Source organism: Mercenaria mercenaria, chromosome 10, assembly GCF_021730395.1.
Source record: "Mercenaria mercenaria strain notata chromosome 10, MADL_Memer_1, whole genome shotgun sequence".
Lineage (NCBI taxonomy): Eukaryota > Metazoa > Mollusca > Bivalvia > Venerida > Veneridae > Mercenaria > Mercenaria mercenaria.
This window is the reverse complement of record NC_069370.1, coordinates 41393569-41411898: the sequence shown is the minus strand read 5'-3', so window position 1 is coordinate 41411898 and position 18330 is coordinate 41393569. Positions and strand designations below refer to the sequence as shown.

At 36.1% G+C, this 18330-nt stretch overlaps 1 protein-coding gene across 9 annotated transcripts in view; it reads right to left on the bottom strand.

Moving 5' to 3' along the window:
• Positions 1-1796: 1796 nt before the first annotated feature.
• Positions 1797-18330, bottom strand: part of LOC123560785 (coatomer subunit zeta-1-like) — a 38423-nt gene continuing 21889 nt past the window's right edge. For 4 of the 9 annotated variants that reach the window (XM_053552916.1, XM_053552920.1, XM_053552918.1 and 1 more), the window contains 2 exons: positions 13198-13218; positions 1797-3778 (listed from right to left, as the gene is read on the bottom strand). In XM_053552916.1, coding sequence (XP_053408891.1) covers positions 3731-3778; positions 13198-13218 — 69 coding nt within the window. In that variant the 3' untranslated portion in view covers positions 1797-3730. Of the gene's footprint in view, positions 3779-12779; positions 12819-13197; positions 13219-18330 lie in introns of those variants that run through there. The other 5 variants (XM_053552917.1, XM_053552922.1, XM_053552924.1 and 2 more) reach the window with 2 other exon arrangements.

Genomic DNA, 18330 nt, shown 5'->3' with positions numbered 1-18330 from the left:
CTCCTAATCTGCATTATGATTGATACTGTTCTGAAGCTTCATAACCCAAATAAATGGCAGACGACAAAACCTAATTCCACACCTCTGATAACAAGTGATCCACTTTATTGGGCAAAATATCACAGCTTACAAGCAGAGCGACCAGAGAAGTATTTTTTTATTTTGTTTTTGTTTAGTTTAACGTCGCACCGACAAATTATAGGTCATATGGCGACTTTCAAGCTTTTGATGGTGGCGGAAGACGCCAGGTTCCCCTCCGAGCATTATTTCATCACGTACGGGCACCTGGGTAGAACCACCGAGTTGCCGTGTCTGCTGGATGGCTTCCTCACATGAATGATTCAACGCCCCGGGGCGAGCGAGGCTCGAGCCCACATCAGTGAGGGGCAAATGATTTGAAGTCGGTGACAATAACCACTCAGCCACGGAGGCTCCACTCCGCCAGGGCAGTAAAAACAGGCATTCAGAACAAAAACTGTCAGAACTAATTATGGGTGGGTGGCTGAGCTTAAAAGTATAGTGGGTGAAGATATTAAGAAACAAGAAACTTAACACATTCAAAATGGATATGATGGGTTGAAGGATCATCCCTGTGACCTTGACATATGATCTACTTACCCAAAGATCAATAGCGATCCTCTTCATGTTCTAAGTGGTCATTCATTACGAATTTCTAGTCTCCAGGTCACTGTGACCTTGACCTTTGACCTACTGACCAAAAAAAAACAACAAAAAAAACTGATTTCCTAGTGTCATCATGTAAAATTTGAAAGCTGTTAACTATCACACTTTGACTCAACTCCAAAAACGGCAGCTGGTAGCAAACGGACATGTAACATCATAACATAGTACATCAGCTTTTGTCAAAACGGGCATATAAAAATAGAAACAAGTGACCGGAAGTCCCCTACCGGTAGAAAACTTCCATGCTCATAAAGTTATGGAGCGGAACGGAAACAATTTTACTTGACCTTGACCTTTGACTGACAACCATAGGTCATGTGCACGACACACAGACTAATCATGGGGAACATTTCTGTGTAGTAATAAAAAATCCTTCAATGCAATTAAAAGCAGTAACAATTTTTTACTTTACCTTCAACAGTGACCTTGACCTTTATCCGACAAGTATAGATCACGTGCTGACATATTGTCTCATCATGGGGAACATTTGTGTGTAGCACTAAGATAATCAACCAATGTATATAAAAGTTATGGAGCAGTTGACCTTAAATAGTGACCTTGACCTTTGACCTATAACCATAAGCCATGTACATGCATAATCTAAATATTGCCCTCCACTCACATATCAAGTTTTATGAGCCCGGCTTGGATGCTTTTTGAGTAATTGCAGGATCCAGACTTGCATATGGACAGACGGACAGAGGGCATTCCAATAGTCCCCTTCAGTGTTCCACTGCTAGGGGACTAAAAACAGGAGGGCAACTTTGGAAGAGGACCATACATCAACTTCCACCAACTGGTTTCCTTAAAGCAAACTTAATGTAGACAAACTGACAGACGACGGATGGCGAGCGATAACAACAGCTCACTGCTCAGCTGAGTAAAACATGCAGCACTGGTCACTTGCTGTTTTCCATAACAATAACACCTTGGTCTTGTAATATTCTTACATGGATCAGTGGTGTGGGTGAAGTTAAATTATGTTGTGCCATATCTGTTAAATTGCTTATATGATCCAATTTTCTGTGAACAATATGGCATATCTTTATAGCTTAAATACCTAAATAAGCAACTATACTATGCACAGAGAAAAAAAATTCAACTACAAAAAGAACTGTACATACCATTTATTTCATACTGATCACATAAAAATATACATTTACATACACTTCATATGTGCCTATTTCCCTGCATTTACAAAATATTTTACAGACCAAGGGAGGTAACTTCATTTACTTTCTTACACGACATAGGAAGGAAAATAAAAATTCATGTAGAATGCAACATACTTGCTACAACAGCTTGATGCAGTAAACCATATAATCATAAAAATAATTTCACTTTTGTTAGTAGTAGCTCTACAAATTTGATAGCTCTGCATATTTTATAGCTACACGCATTTTATAGCTATACACAGGTTTTTTATGGCATCATCAATAGATATGTTTCTGTTTAACCTTTCCTCCTTTTTTTTTGGCAGGATATTAACAAATTAAGTGAAAAAATGGACATGAGAACATTGTAACAAATTTGACAGCTTTCTACAAAGATTTAATTCCTTAATTTGTGAAATAAAGAAGTCACATACAGACATAAATATATGTACAGAATTTTTACAGACAATGCGTATCATAACGATCTACTAGAAGTCGCATCAACAATAAAACTCTTCCCACAATGAATAGTGACATCTGCCATATTGACCGAATTATTTGCCATCTTTTCACAAGAAGGAAAATATGTTCTGACGTTAAACGAATCGTTATGGCATATAAAAGTACGTTTGACCTAAAAAAATCTTTATGAACAACAGAAATACAAGGGAAGAGAACTGTGATTACTGTTTTTCAATATTGTCAACAACGAAATTCGTATCTCATTTGATAGAATAAATTCTTAATGTTTGAAACAAATTACTTCAGCTTGCCTGTAACTACAATAACGTTTGCAAACACCTCAGACAAAAACAGAAGACAATACTTGCTTCTAACTTTTCATACAGAGATGCACCTTCTATCTGAATTTAAAAAATACTAATTGTAATGACAACAAGAAACGCGACAATGCCACAAAACCAGGTATTCAACACTTTTCATAAGAATAAAAAAGTATACTGAATCACAGTGCACCACTTTAAAGCACAACCCTAACCCTAACCTAACCCTTACCCTATTTTTTGTAACAATGACCTTGAGCTTGATCCCAGAAACCCCAAAATCAATCCCAAGCTACAACTTTATATAAGTTTTCTATACACCCAAGTTTCATCATGATAGCTCATTCCTAAGTTAAGTTATTGACCGGAAACCCTTTTTCTATTTTAAGTAACAGTGACCTTGACCTTGACCCCAGAAACCTCAAAATCAATCCCAGCCTTTGTCTTGATATAAGCTACATACATACCAAGTTTTTTTCAAATATCTTTACCGAAACAAAAGTTATTGACCGGAAACACTTTTTCTATTTTAAGTAACAGTGACCTTGACCTTGACCCCAGAAACCCTAAAATCAATCCCAGCCTTTGTCTTGATATAAGCTACATACAAACCAAGTTTTATTCAAATATCTTGACCGGAAACACCAGTTTGACGCCGCTGCCCGCCCATCCGCCCGCCCGCCTGCCCGCCCGACCAACGACATACCCCAATCTAATAACTCAGGTTTTCATTGAAAACCTGGTTAAAAAGTTCCAATCTATTAAAATTTTACACAAAAACCCGCTTTCTTTCAACTATTTATCAAATAATGTTTTCCTTTAAATTAAATGTATCTTTATCATTTATGAGACTTTTGTTCTAACAACAAATTAAAACTTGAATGTAATGTATCACAATGCTATTAGATAATTGAGGCGTTAGTTACAGAAAATTTCTTGATAAAACCTCATTTTGCAAGACAGCCATTTAATTGTAAAATGCATAAATACAAATATCGCAATTAAATATTCCCCAGTTTGTCTGCAATCAGCTGGAATTTTTCCACATCTCCTTTAAATCTATTTCCACAATATACATGTATAAATAAATGTCCTTTTTGCTTGTCCATATCACTTCAGTAAGGACCACTTGATCTGTTCTTTTGCTGTTTGTATAACCTGGAAATAAATAAAATATTTATGTATTATCTATGGTATATGAGAACATACAGCTATATTAACTGGCACAAGTAACTTACTGTGAAATAATTTTAAAACATGGAGGATAATTGTTTATGAATTTTGTGATAGCGTTAATAAGTGACTTTAATCCCAATCTAACACATATTCCAATTCCATCCAATTCTTTGAAATCTATGAGAAATGACGTTTTTGGCCAAAACAGAGCATAGGCACATACTGCGGGTGCCAACACCTGTCTGTACTTGCTTGACATTAGACAATAAGCAAGAAAATAGTTATGGTTCTTGGCTTTCTAACTCACCTACTGATGATAAAGAAATTCACACAGTCTCAAAGCTATAGTTTTTTTACATAACATTCAAGAGAAGTGGACCTAAACAAAACATTTAACTTTCTATGCTAAAATGGGCTATAATTCTAAAAAGAACAACACAAAGTCATGGTTCTTGATCTACTTCTTATCTATAAATAATAAACAAGTGTTAATGTTTCTAACCTACAATTCTTATAGTATTCAAGAAAAGTGGACATTAACAAAACATTTGACCAGAAAATACTAATTTCTTGTGATAAAAATGGCAATGTTTTTTTAATAAAATACAAGTGAGAGTTATGGTTCTTGGCCTATGTATGTATCCAATAAAGATAAATCAGAGTAAAAAGTTTCAAAGATATAGCTCTTATAGTTTTCAAGAAACAGCAGACCTAAGCAAAAATCTCAACCAATGCCACCAGCACCAGTGATCAAGTGATGATAAGACCATGTACACATAAAATTCTGAAGGGCCAGAAAGTTTATATCCACAAAATAGAACTGTTTCAGAGTAGGTATCTCAACCTTTTATTTATGTATGACAATATTTTATAATCTATGCTCTATCTAAGCAACATGTACTTTATATATACATTATAACATATACAATATAATTTATATGTTTTGCCAGACATGCAATTAAATTAACTGGTCAATACCCCACACTCTAGTGCAATTTCTGCTTTTCAAATTTACAGAAGCAAATATATTATTTATTCATATACACCATACACATCATTTTGTGCTGATGATGTTGATTGTGTGGAACAGATAGATAATTCTGAAATTACAATTAGCTATTCCAATTATTAAGTTTGCACTTGGTAAGAAAAATGTCTTAAATTTATGAAATATTATCTGAAACTAAAAGCCATGACTTTTTTGTGCATAATTTAATTTAAACTAAAAGTCATGCACATAATTATTTTGCCAGTCTGCACATACTTTGTGACAGAAATTTCTACATATACATGTAACCAATAGCTTTATCATGGGGTGTGCAAATGCAAGTTGCAGCAGAAACAACATAAGATATCATCTAAATCAATTAATGTAAATTTTATAAACAAACAATATCATATAGCTATATTCCATCTGTTGCAATGAAGTGTGTGAAAAGGTAGTTATGCATTTCAATTTTCTAAAGTGGGAGAGATTATGTAAGACAATGACCATGAAATACAGGAGCTCATAGAATGCGAATGCATTCAGTAACTGCACATACTTAGAAACAGAAATTATTTGGTCACTGTGCAATGGACGTGCAATGGACGTTTGACATACTGACCTCAAATCAATAATTAATGGTCATTTACCAGTCATAAGTAAACTCTGTATCAAATGTGATCTTAGACCAAAGCATTCTCTAGTTATCTGGCAAAAAAAGTTATACTGTTCTTGGTCAATGTGACCTTGACCTTTGACCTACTGACTTCAAAATCAATAGGGGTCATCTGCTGGTCATGATCAACCTCCCCCTTAAGTTTCGTGATCTTAGGCCCAATTGTTATTCTCAAGTTATCACCCTGAACTACTAACGGTTTAACTGTTCCGGGTCACTGTGGCTTTGACCTTTGACCTCAAAGTTAATAGGGGTCATCTGCTGGTCATGATCAACATTCCTATAAAGATTCGTGATCCTAGGCCCAAGTGTTCTCAAGTTATCGTCCAGAAATGGTTTAATTGTGCCGGGTCACTGTGACCTTGACCTTTTACCTACTGACTTCAAAATCAATAGGGGTCATCCTGCTGGTCATGACCAACCTCCCTATCAAACTTTTATGATCCTAGGCCCAAGTGTTCTAGAGTTATCATCCAGAAACGGGTTGGTCTACGGACAGACAGACCGACGGACCAACATCTGCAAACAATATACCCCACCTTCTTCGAAGGAGGGCATAATAATATGAAAGTACATAAAGCATTAATATATGCCCCCAACATGGTATGTCCAGGGTAAGTGGGTGTGTGATCCTCTGTCTCAAGTATGCTATTACGTTGAAAATCAACATACTAACACCAACAATAACAGGGGTCAGTTACTGATCATTAATGCTATGATGTCTGATTAACAATCATGCTATGAAGTCTGATAGTCGCAGATCCTTATCGTTGTCACACTACTGATTGGCAACTAATTTAAAGGTGACACTGTGTACTTGACTTTTAACCTACTGACACCAAACACAAAAGAAGACCAAAAACAATTATGCTACTGAATGCCTAATTATTCTTTAGGTATAGTGGATAGAAAAACACATTTAACCTCAAAATCAGACCTTGACCTTTGACCTCAAAAACATCAGGTGTTATCTACTTATCACAGACAATCCTTTGAAGTTTAACAATCCTAGGCCTAAGCAATCTCCATTTATTATTCTACTGCTTTTAGTCCCACTGTCAGTGTGACCTACTGACCCAAAAAACTATAAGGGGCATTGACTGACCACTGGCCATCATCTCTAATTATTCAGAGACTAGTAGTACAAGCAACCAACAAAAGCAAACAACACACTGCCTCTTCTTCTCAGTGGGGCATGATATTAACAATATAACATTTAGCCGCTGCAACAAATATGACTTTGACTATATTACCCTTATCTAAGTATCTGACTTAAAGAAAAATCTAGAAAACAGTTTGCATACATTATTATGACATTAATATCATTAACGGCTAAGATTTTTCCAACTATGCGATTAAGTAGCAGGAAAAAAATACTTTTTAGTGGAAGGGGAATAACTAAGAATGTTTTCGCTATTTTTTTCTGTTATCACTTCGCTTATTTAACAAAATAAGTTGTAATTTCAAAAACTCTATGCGTAGGCAGGAAAAAAATACTTTATAGTGGAAGGGGAATAACTAAGAATGTTTTCGCTATTTTTTTCTGTTATCACTTCACTTATTTAACAAAATAAGTCGTAATTTCAAAAACTCTATGCGTAGGCATATGTGCACTAAATTCCTATACATTATTATACAAGTCTGCTTAACCTTTAGCATGCTAGATAAATTGTCGTCTGCTGGAAATGTTGTCTGCTAAAATTGTAAAGTTCATTCAATTTGCTCCAAAATTGGAAGAAATATTGTCAGAGTAGCAAACAGCTTGGAACCTGATCAGACGCCGATTTAATCGGCGTCTGATCTGGTTCCAAGCTGTTTGCAAAGGCTGTTAAATTCGCCTGCAGCAGGCTAAGAGTTAAAGGTGGTCAACTACATTTCAACAACATATAATGACAATTTTTAACATGCTGTATATTCTGTTAGAGACTTATATTTAAGGAACAAAAAAAAATAAATTGCATAGTGTTAGATCCCTATTAGAAATGAGCTTTACCGATTTCTATAAAAGTTTGCACTTACTTCTCACCCTCCTCCCATTTTTATCTAACAGTTTTGAAAAAGCTGCGAATATCTTTTTATTTCAATGTAATTTCTTGTTTTACATCTGCATTTGATAAGATATCTGGGTTCTAAAAAAGCCTGTATCTTCAAGATTCACATTTCCAAACAATAACCAAGAGAGGCAAAGGGAGGTAATAACAACTTTTTTCAAACTTGCATTTCTTCTGAATTTCAGCTATATAGACATATTGTTAATGCAAATATTTTACACGTGTATTAGAATAGGTCTTAAGTAATGAGGAAGATACTGGACTTCATAAAAAAAACTTCAACCAATCCAGACACTGACCCAAGGGTGAATGCATAAGCTCTCCCTATTCTCAGAAAATACCCCCAGTAAGGAAGCTTCAAATGAGCATAAACATGCATAAATTATCCGATGTTAAAGATGTTACTTGACCAAAATCTGATTAACCAATTTTAGACTTGTATAATAAATCTAATTAGGTTGTTTGTTACACATTTAAAACTTTACCAAGAATATATGAGTGTATAATGCTAAACTTAATAAACAATGTAATGGTCATAATTTTGACACCACAGTCAGACACTGAAATCAAGAATGAAGTTCTGCATGTAATTGTACACATACAAGCATGAAATCGTAACCTCATCTATGTATATTAATCAAAACGAGAGCCATTAGCCTTTTGGCAGGCTAAACAATACCCTTATAACACCGCCTTCCTGTACCATATAAAGACCTACTTTACTGCCCTAAAATGTCTGTAAAGAACCTTATTTTTAGAACTACTTGACTATGTAAGAAGTTTACCTGGGAATAATGAATAATGGCCTGTATTTTATAATATAATATCTATCCAAATACCAAAAATGAATTAAATCAAATCATCCTTTAAAAAATTATCACCCGGACATGAACATTTTGCAAAATTTTAAGTCTGAAAAGGGCCATAATTTTGCCAAAAATTGAAGAATTGTGATTAAAATTAAACCTGTGATTTTATGACCATTTACCTGTGTACTTAAAAAATGAATTCTATTTCATCCAAGTTATCAAACAGCAATCATCATTTTACAGAGTTTTAAGTCAAAAATGGGCCAAAACTCTGGCAAAAATAAGAGGATAGAAATCAAAATCATTCTTGACCTGTATGTTATGAAGACATACCTATGTACCAAAACTGAACTCAATCTATCCATTCTTTCCATACTATCGCAGGTGCACAACCGGATGCATGCACACACCGACAAGATGACTCCAATATACCCCCTCCTAAAGGTTTATGGGTGGTATGGTAACAATAATCCTATTCGTGAGAACAACAACTGCATGTAAATATATGTTTGGGATTATCAACTCATCCAATCTCTTGTTTCTTTGCTATTAGGGTGTATTCACCATACACTGACTAGACAAGTGCATTAAAATGGAAGATCAAAAACCAAAAATCCTACAAGTATTTGACATTTAGAATTATGAGCTACTTGAAAAACTTCTTGTATTTTACTGCAATGACTGCCATGTTTTAAAAAAAATGCCTTAAAATGAAAACTGAGAATAAACGTTTGCAAATATGTTTGCGTGGTGTTTGTTTTATTTGGTTTAAAGTCACACCTCCTGTTACAACAAAGTGGAACTTTAAAGCTATAAATTCACACCAACTGCTACAGTCATGTGATCACGTTCCAGCTTTAAATGTGATATTTTCCCTCTCCCGTTCTCAAGGGAGAGGTGGTCTAGTGGTGAAGTTGTCAGCCACTCAAAACTGGAGGTCATGGGTTCAAGCCCCACTGCAGTCATGACCATGCCTGTTCATATGAAACTAGTACTGGCTGCTCCAGAAAGTGGACCTAAGAGTGAATCCCTGATTCCATACCAGTACGATATGTCCTTAACCCTTACCTTGCTAAATTTCTATACTGAACTTGTCTATTTTCCAATTTGGACAGTACTATTAACTGTTAAAAGGGGTGCTTACCAAAAAGACACTGGCTGAATAGCAACAGTGCAGATCATGATCAGACTGCATGGATGTGCAGGCTGATCATGATCTACACTGGTCACAAAGGCAGAATCAATAGTGTCCAGCATGATAAGGGTTAAACATATTGGAAATAAACTAAGTTCCCCCACCAGGAATTACATTTACCTGAAAACACTTTAATCTAAAAGTTTAAACATGCAGTTTAACATGTAGCAAGCATCTTGGTTAAAAAATTCATTTTCTCAGATGCTTTTTGAGTACATAACAGTCAAACTTGACGGGACCAGCAAAACTTGTTTGAGTTATCGGTAGTACAAGCCACCGAACAAAATACATTATATGAGCCATGCCATGAGAAAACCAACATAGTGGGTTTGCGACCAGCATGGATCCAGACCAGCCTGTGCATCCACGCAGACTGGTCAGGATCCATGCTGTTCGCTTTTAAAGCCTATTGGAATTGGAGAAACTGTTAGCGAACAGCATGGATCCTGACCAGACTGCGCGGATGCGCAGGCTGGTCTGGATCCATGCTGGTCGCAAACCCACTATGTTGGTTTTCTCATGGCACGGCTCATATATGGGTTTTGCCACGACCTGAAGATGAGTTTGAGCAACGGGTGGTGTTCGAATTATCCGAGCTCAAATGAAAGAAGTTTGACTGTATGTGTTTGCTAATGAAATCACAATCAACAGTTATTATCAATCTTGAGTGAAAAGACATTTTCTTTACTGACTGCATCTAGCTTACAAATGCTTAGATGTTCCAGTAAGTATCGATGCTGAAAACTAAAGCTTGGAAATGCAGTCAAGGCCTTAATTTCTCCACCCTTAAAACTGGGCAGTCACATGACCTAAACTACGTGTGTTAGACCTAAAAAAGACAACAAGAGGGCCATGATGGCCCTATATCGTTCATCTGAGTACCATTGCTCTTAATGATAAGATCAAGTTTTGACATAGATCATTTGGCATACACATTAAATAGCATCAGGATAAATATTTTCTTGTAACAGTCCCTTTTGACCTATGGGTCACATACTAGTCAAAGCCAATCTCCATACCAAGTTTGAGGGTCCTTGGCTCAAATGCTGCATTTTTGTACTAGCATGACTATTCCTTACCCTGGAAGACTTAAATAACATTTAAAACCAATCTCATTAGAAGCTGCTAATGTATATTCATTTACATACAAAAAAAGGGAGGTAATTAGTCATAAATTCAGTCAATATGTACCTAAACTGATTGTCCAAGTCCATGTGATGGCATAAATAAAATTTCAGATCAGTATCTTCATTACTTACTGAGATATACTCATTTTAATTTGAAAAAAAGGGAGGTAATTTGACATAAGTCTATAGTCATCTACCCTGATTGTCTCAGTCCAACTAATGACAATGAGTCCTATAAGTATTTACTGATATAAATCCATTTTGATTAAAATCATGGGAGGTAATCAGATATAAAATAACTCCAGAACCTATGACTGAATCTGACAGATCCATCATGGAATCCAAAATATACTGTTGTTGAAGATATTTTGCAAGTTTGTATCAAATAAAACCATAAATGAAGTCTCTACATGGCTGCAAAAGCCAAAATGGTATATTTTGGACCTTTAAGGGGCCGTAACTCTGGAACCTATGTTGGAATCTGGCCAGTTTTCTAAAAGAACCAAAATATTATGCCAATACAAGTCGTGTGCAAGTTTGATTAAAGTTGATGGCAAAATGTTGTCTCTATCGTGTTCACAAGCAAAAAATAGCTAATTCCGGCCCTATCAGGGGCCATAACTCTGGAACCAATAATAGAATCTGGCCAGTTCAAGAAAGAAACCGAGATCTTGTGGTGATACAAGTTGTGTGCAAGTTTGGTTAAAATCAAATCATAAATGAAGCTGCTATTGTGCAGACAAGGTCAAAATAGCTAATTTTGGCCCTTTCAGGGGCTATAACTCTGGGACCCATTAAGGGATCTGGCCGGTTCAAGTAAGGAACCGAGATCTTATGATGACACAAGTTTTGTGCAAGTAAGATTAAATTCAAATCATAAATGAAGCTGCTTTTGTGCAGACAAGGTCAAAATAGCTAATTTTGGCCATTTCAGGGGCCATCACTCTGGAACCCATAACGGAATCTGGCCAGTCCAAGAAAGAAACAAGATCTTATGGTGATACAAGTTGTGTGCAAGTTTGGTTAAAATAAAATCACAAATGAAGCTGCTATTGTGCAGACAAGGTCAAAATAGCTAATGCTGGCCCTATCAGGGGCCATAACTCTGGAACCCATAATGGAATCTAGCCAGTTCAAGAAAGGAACCAAGATTTTATGGTGATATCAGTTGTGTGCAAGTTTGGTAAAAATCAAATCATAAATAAAGCTGTTATTGTGCAGACAAGGTCAAAATAGCTAATTTTGGCCCTTTCAGGGGTCATAACTCTGGAACCCATAAAGGAATACGGCCAGTTCAAGAAAGGAACCGAAATCTTATGGTGATACAAGTTGTGTGCAAGTTAGGTTAAAATAAAATCATAAATGAAGAAATTATTGACGCACGGACGCACAGAGGATGGGTGATCACAAAAGGTCACCTTGTCACTATGTGACAGGTGAGCTAATAAAACAAATTGATGCCATAGTTTAGTTCAAACTCATTTATTCTAGCTAAATGATGGTGAGGCTTAAAGCTTATTTTAATCACTCTTAAGTCTGCAGTACTGAAGTTATATGAGTAGGTACAGTTATGACCTCAGTGCGGGCTCAAACCCATGACTTCAGGTTGTGCTACCAGCACCTTAACCATTAGATCTCCACTTCACAGTTTAAAGGATATGTATCGTATTCAAGTTATTTAAAATAATACAACATTTAGTACAATACCATTATGCACATTTCTTTTTTAAGATTCACATTATACAATATACATGTGTACATAATTGAGCCGCGCCATGAGAAAACCAACATAGTGGCTTTGTGACCAGCATGGATCCAGACCAGCCTGCGCATCCGCGCAGTCTCATCGGGATCCATGCTGTTCACTAACGGTTTCTCTAATTGTAATAGGCTTCAAAAGCGAACAGCATGGATCCTGACCAGACTGCGCGGATGTGCAGGCTGGTCTGGATCCATGCTGGTCGCAAAGCCACTATGTTGGTTTCCTCATGGCGTGGCTCATATATATGTGCTAGAAACAGGCTTAACATGGGACCAACCCCAAATATATTCATTTCACCTGAGAACAAAAATGAAATACAGAGAAATGGAGACTAAAACTGATATGGACAGAAAATGGGCACCAATCCTTTGCAAGATTTACCATAATTTTTGTTTAAAATCCTTTGGTTGTAAAATACTGTCAGAGAAATATAGCAAGGAACAAATTATATAGAAATTAAAGCAATTTCAAAGTAAGTAAAGTATAAGTAAGTAAGTAAGTAAGTAAGTATTTTTAGAATAACTAATGTTTTCTATTTTTAAAATTAAAGACTAATGATAAACTGCTATGGATATTCATACAGATTCAAACTTAATGTATTAACAGGATCTTAGTAAACCTAATAAATTTAAAATGATCGCTATAACTTAAAATTATTTCAGATATCACCTTTGGCATTACTTTATTTATCTGCAAATGAAAAAACATGTTTTTATTAGATAAACCATGGGAGGGAACTCAAATAACTGTAAATGAAGAACCCACAAGAGTTATCCCACTTGATACCAAAACTTACCTCCAGTTTAGACCTGATTTGCTTTATAGTGGAAAAAATATCATACACATTAGTTACTTCATAAAAAAGATTGTTATAAACTCTTTCTCACAGCCTCACTTTAACCTTAAAAAACAATTTAAAGCACACACAATTTCTATCTTCCCTTTTATTCTAAAAACAATGTGTTTTAGAAGTTTTAAGCATTGGTGGAGATAACTTGAGCACTAGTGGAGAATTTTTGAGCATCAGTAGAAAAGCTCTGTACACCAGTGGAGAAGCTTTGACATTATTTTCTACCTGTAATTAGGTACTATCATACTGTTGAGATAGAAAGAAGGAAACATAAAAGAAAGAATGAAAGACAGACAGATACTTGTCAAAGTGAAAAGTACACAGTCCTAGAGAAACTGTCAGATAGAGAGAGACAGACAATTTAAACCTTGCCTATCCTAGCTTGAGCCCTGATATAATATGAAATAAGGCACTGCCTCAATCGGGAATCGACCAGACTTCAATTCATCCCATAACATTTGAAAAGAACTGTCTAATGACGGCACGGACCAAAGGACACATTTTTCAAGTCAACAGTAAATATCTCATTCGGTATATCGCATTTTACTGTAGAGGGATCAATACCGATTTTCGTCGCTTCACGCAGGATCGATTCCCTATCAATTTAAAAGCAGATTTTGGAATAAAAACACTGTCCACATTTGTACTGATGTGCAAGACGTCGCGGTTCGGACAAGTTATGTGGACGCTTATTAGGCAAAAAGAAAAAGTGTATTCTCCCAAAAAATCCGAAGTCAGACACTCTGTGCACGTGCCTAAAGTACACATTTTTTAATTCGATAGTAATATATCTCATTCAGTATATCGCATGTTACCATAGGGGGATCTATCCCGATTTTCTGCGCCAAATCGTAGAATCAATTCCCTATTAAAAGATGAAATAAAGAAGAGTGACCCTTAAACCTAAAGCATCTACAACATCATACTTGTATTGATTGGTATTCCAAACTTACTTTTTCATGATTTCTCTTATGAAATTACTTTTTCTCTACGTTCATCTATTTCAAACAAAATTTGCGTGCCGTAAACACAACTCTACAAATTTCTTACCATTTGCTTTGTCTATAAATGTTTACAGGTGAATAAGAGGGCTGTCACAGGGCACTCACTTGAATCTGACCTTTTTTAATATACCTTGTAAGTTCTTTTTTCTGCGGGAACTTTATTTCTGCGTTTTCTGCGGAAGACGTTAAGACCGCAGATTTAAAATCCGCAGAAAATTGTGTCCTGACATGACGTGATACGATGATACAAGCCGCCATTATAATCCGGTTAAGTATAAGACAATGTCCGGTAGCGTTATCAGCTTTTGTCCCACAAGTAGCCGAAGGCCACCATAGCAAGTCGAAACATTGTTTTGCTGTTGAATAAACCATAATTAAAAACATCGAATTCATTTTGATTTTCGTTCACCATTGCGCAGTCAGCTGTCGGTTTCAATTTTCTTAAATTATGTGACAAACACAATCCATTATATCCTTTGTGTCTATTGTCAACTGAGCCGTGTGACGATCGTCATATTTACCGTTATTTGTATGAGACTTGAAAAAGGTGTGATTAACAAACAAGAGGGCCATGATGGCCATATATCGCTCACCTGTTATCATTGCACTTGAGGACAAGAAGGTCCTCAGAAAAAATATCTAAGTCCAAAGGACAGGAACAACAAAGGAGAGAAATTTAACCAAAAAGAAAAAAAATTCTTACAAGGTACAGATATGTCAAAATGCACCTAAAAATTGGAGGTACCATCCATGTTGTACCACAGAAAAGTGGTCTCGGTTTTTCCCTATGGCCAGTAATAAAAAAGTTACTAAAAATAAGCTATTTATATTAACGTAAAAGGGAAGTAATTAAAAAGAAAATTATTGTAAGTGAACAAAAGAAGGATCTGCCAAATAAATCTGTTGACATAAATGAAATTTCAGATCAGTATCTTCATTAGTTACTGAGATATACCCATTTTAATTTGAAACAAGAGGACCATGATGGTCCTGAATCGCTCACCTGTTCCCACATGACCCAGTTTTGAGTATGACGTCGTTTTTTCTACTATTTGACATAGTGACCTAGTTTTTGAGCTCATGTGACCCAGTTTTGAAACTGACCTAGATATTATCAAGATAAAAATTCTGACGAATTTTCATGAAGATCCATTGAAAAATATGGTCTCTAGAGAGGTCACAAGGTTTTTCTATTATTTGACCTATTGACCTAGTTTTCGAAGGTACGTGACCCTGTTTTGAATTTTACCTAGATATCATCAAGGTGAACATTCTCACTAATTTTCATGAAGATCTCATGAAAAATATGGCCTCTAGAGAGGTCACAAGGTTTTTCTATTTTTATACCTACTGGTCTAGTTTTTGACCGCACGTGACCCAGTTTCGAAACTGACCTAGATATCATCAAGGTGAACATTCAGACCAATTTTCATGAAGATCCATTGAAAAATATGGCCTCTAGAGAGGTCAAAAGATTTTTCTAATTTTAGACCTACTGACCTAGTTTTTGACCGCAGTTGACCCAGTTTTAAACCTGAAATAGATATCATCAAGATGAACATTCTGACCAACTTTCATACATATCCTATGAAAAGTATGGCCTCTAGAGAGGTCACAAGGTTTTTTTTATTATTTGACCTACTGACCTAGTTTTTGATGGCACGTGACCCAGTTTCAAACTTGACCTAACATTCTGACCAATTTTCATGAAGATCCATTCAATGGTATGGCCTCTAGAGAGGTCACAATGTTTTTCTATTTTAAGACCTACTGACCTATTTTTTGACAGCAATTGACCCAGTTTCAAATTTGACCTATATATCATCAAGATAAACATTCAGACCAACTTCCATACAGATCCCATGAAAAATATAGCCTCTAGAGAAGTCACAACGTTTTTTCATTATTTGACCTACTGACCTAGTTTCTGACGGCACGTGACTCACTTTCGAACTTGACCTAGATATCATCAAGATGAACATTCTGACCAACATTTATGGAGATCCATTCATAAGTATGGCCTCTAGAGAGGTCACAAGGTTTTTCGATTTTTAGACCTACTGACCTAGTTTTTGAACGCACGTGACCCAGGTTCGAACTTGACCTAGATATAATCAAGATGAACATTCTGACCAACTTTCATACAGATCCCATGAAAAATATGGCCTTTAGAGAGGTCACAAGGTTTTTCTATTTTTTGACCTACTGACCTAGTTTTTGATGGCACATGACCCACTTTCGAACTTGATCTAGGTATCATCAAGATGAACATTCAGACCAACTTTCATACAGATCCCATGAAAAATATGGCCTTTAGAGAGGTCACAAGGTTTTTCTATTACTTGACCTACTGACCTAGTTTTTGATGGCACGTGACCCACTTTTGAACTTGACCTAGATATCATCAAGGTGAACATTCTGACCAATTTTCATGAAGATCTTGTGAAATATTTGGCCTCTAGAGAGGTCACAAGGTTTTTCGATTTTTAGACCTACTGACCTAGTTTTTGACCGCATGTGACCCAGTTTCGAACTTGACCTAGATATCATCAAGGTGAACATTCTGCCCAATTTTCATAAAGACCCCATGAAAAATGTGACCTCTAGAGTGGTCACAAGCAAAAGTTTACGCAAGCACGCACGGATGGACAACGGATGCTGCGTGATCACAAAAGCTCACCTTGTCACTTTGTGACAGGTGAGCTAATAAAGGGAGGTAATTTGACATAAAATCAGTCCATAGTTATCTACCCTGATTGGCTCAGTCCAACTAATGACAATAATGAAATTTCAAATAAGTCCTATAAGTACTTACTGATATAAATCCATTTTGACTACAATCAGGGGAGGTAATCAGATATAAAATAACTCTGGAATCTACGACTGGATCTGATTTGTCATGGAATCCAAGATTTATTGTTGTTGGAAGATATTTTGGAAGTTTGTATCAAATAAAACCATAAATGAAGTCTCTATATGGCTGCAAAAGCCAAAATAGCCAATTTTGGACCTTTAAGGGGCCATAACTCTGGAACCCATGATGGAATCTGGCCAGTTCAAGAAAGGAACCAAGATCTTGTGGTGATACAAGTTGTGTGCAAGTTTGGTTAAAATCAAATCATAAATGAAGTTGCTATTGTGCAGACAAGGTCAAAATAGCTAATTTTGGCCCTTTCAGGGGCCATAACTCTGGAACTCATTAAGGGATCTGGCCGGTTCAACAAAGGAACTGAGACCTTATGGCAATACAAGTTTTGTGCAAGTTTTATTAAATTCAAATCATAAATGAAGCTGCTATTGTGCAGACAAGGTCAAAATAGCCAATTCTGGCCCTTTCAGGGGCCATAACTCTGGAACCCATAATGGAATCTAACTAGTTCAAGAAAGGAACCAAGATCTTATAGTGATACAAGTTGTGTGCAAGTTTGGTTAAAATCAAATCATAAATGAAGCTGCTATTGTGCAGACAAGGTCAAAATAGCTAATTTTGGCCCTTTCAGGGGCCATAACTCTGGAACCCATAATGGGATCTGGCCAGTTCAAGAAAAGAACCAAGATCTTATGGTGATACAAGTTGTGTGCCAGTTTGGTAAAAATCAAATCATAAATAAAGCTGCTATTGTGCAGACAAGGTCAAAACAGCTAATTTTGGCCCTTTCAGGGGCCATAACTCTGGAACCCATAATGGGATCTGGCCAGTTCAAGAAAGGAACCGAGATCTTATGGTGATACAAGTTGTGTGCAAGTTTGGTTAAAATTAAATTATAAACGAAACCACTATCGTGCAGACACAAAATTGTTGGCGCACGGACGGACGGACTGACGACGGACGAAGGGTGATCACAAAAGCTCACCTTGTCACTATGTGACAGGTGAGCTAAAAATATCATACTGTTACAATGCACACATGAGAATGTTTGCAAAATATAGATATAAATATGCCATTTTTCTGTTTGGCATGACCGTATTTATAAAATGACTGTTTCTCCTTGCGTTTAACACTCAACATTATGTGATGATGACGATGTTACATCAGTATCCGTCATCTTTTATTTTTAAACCGGAAACCAACATA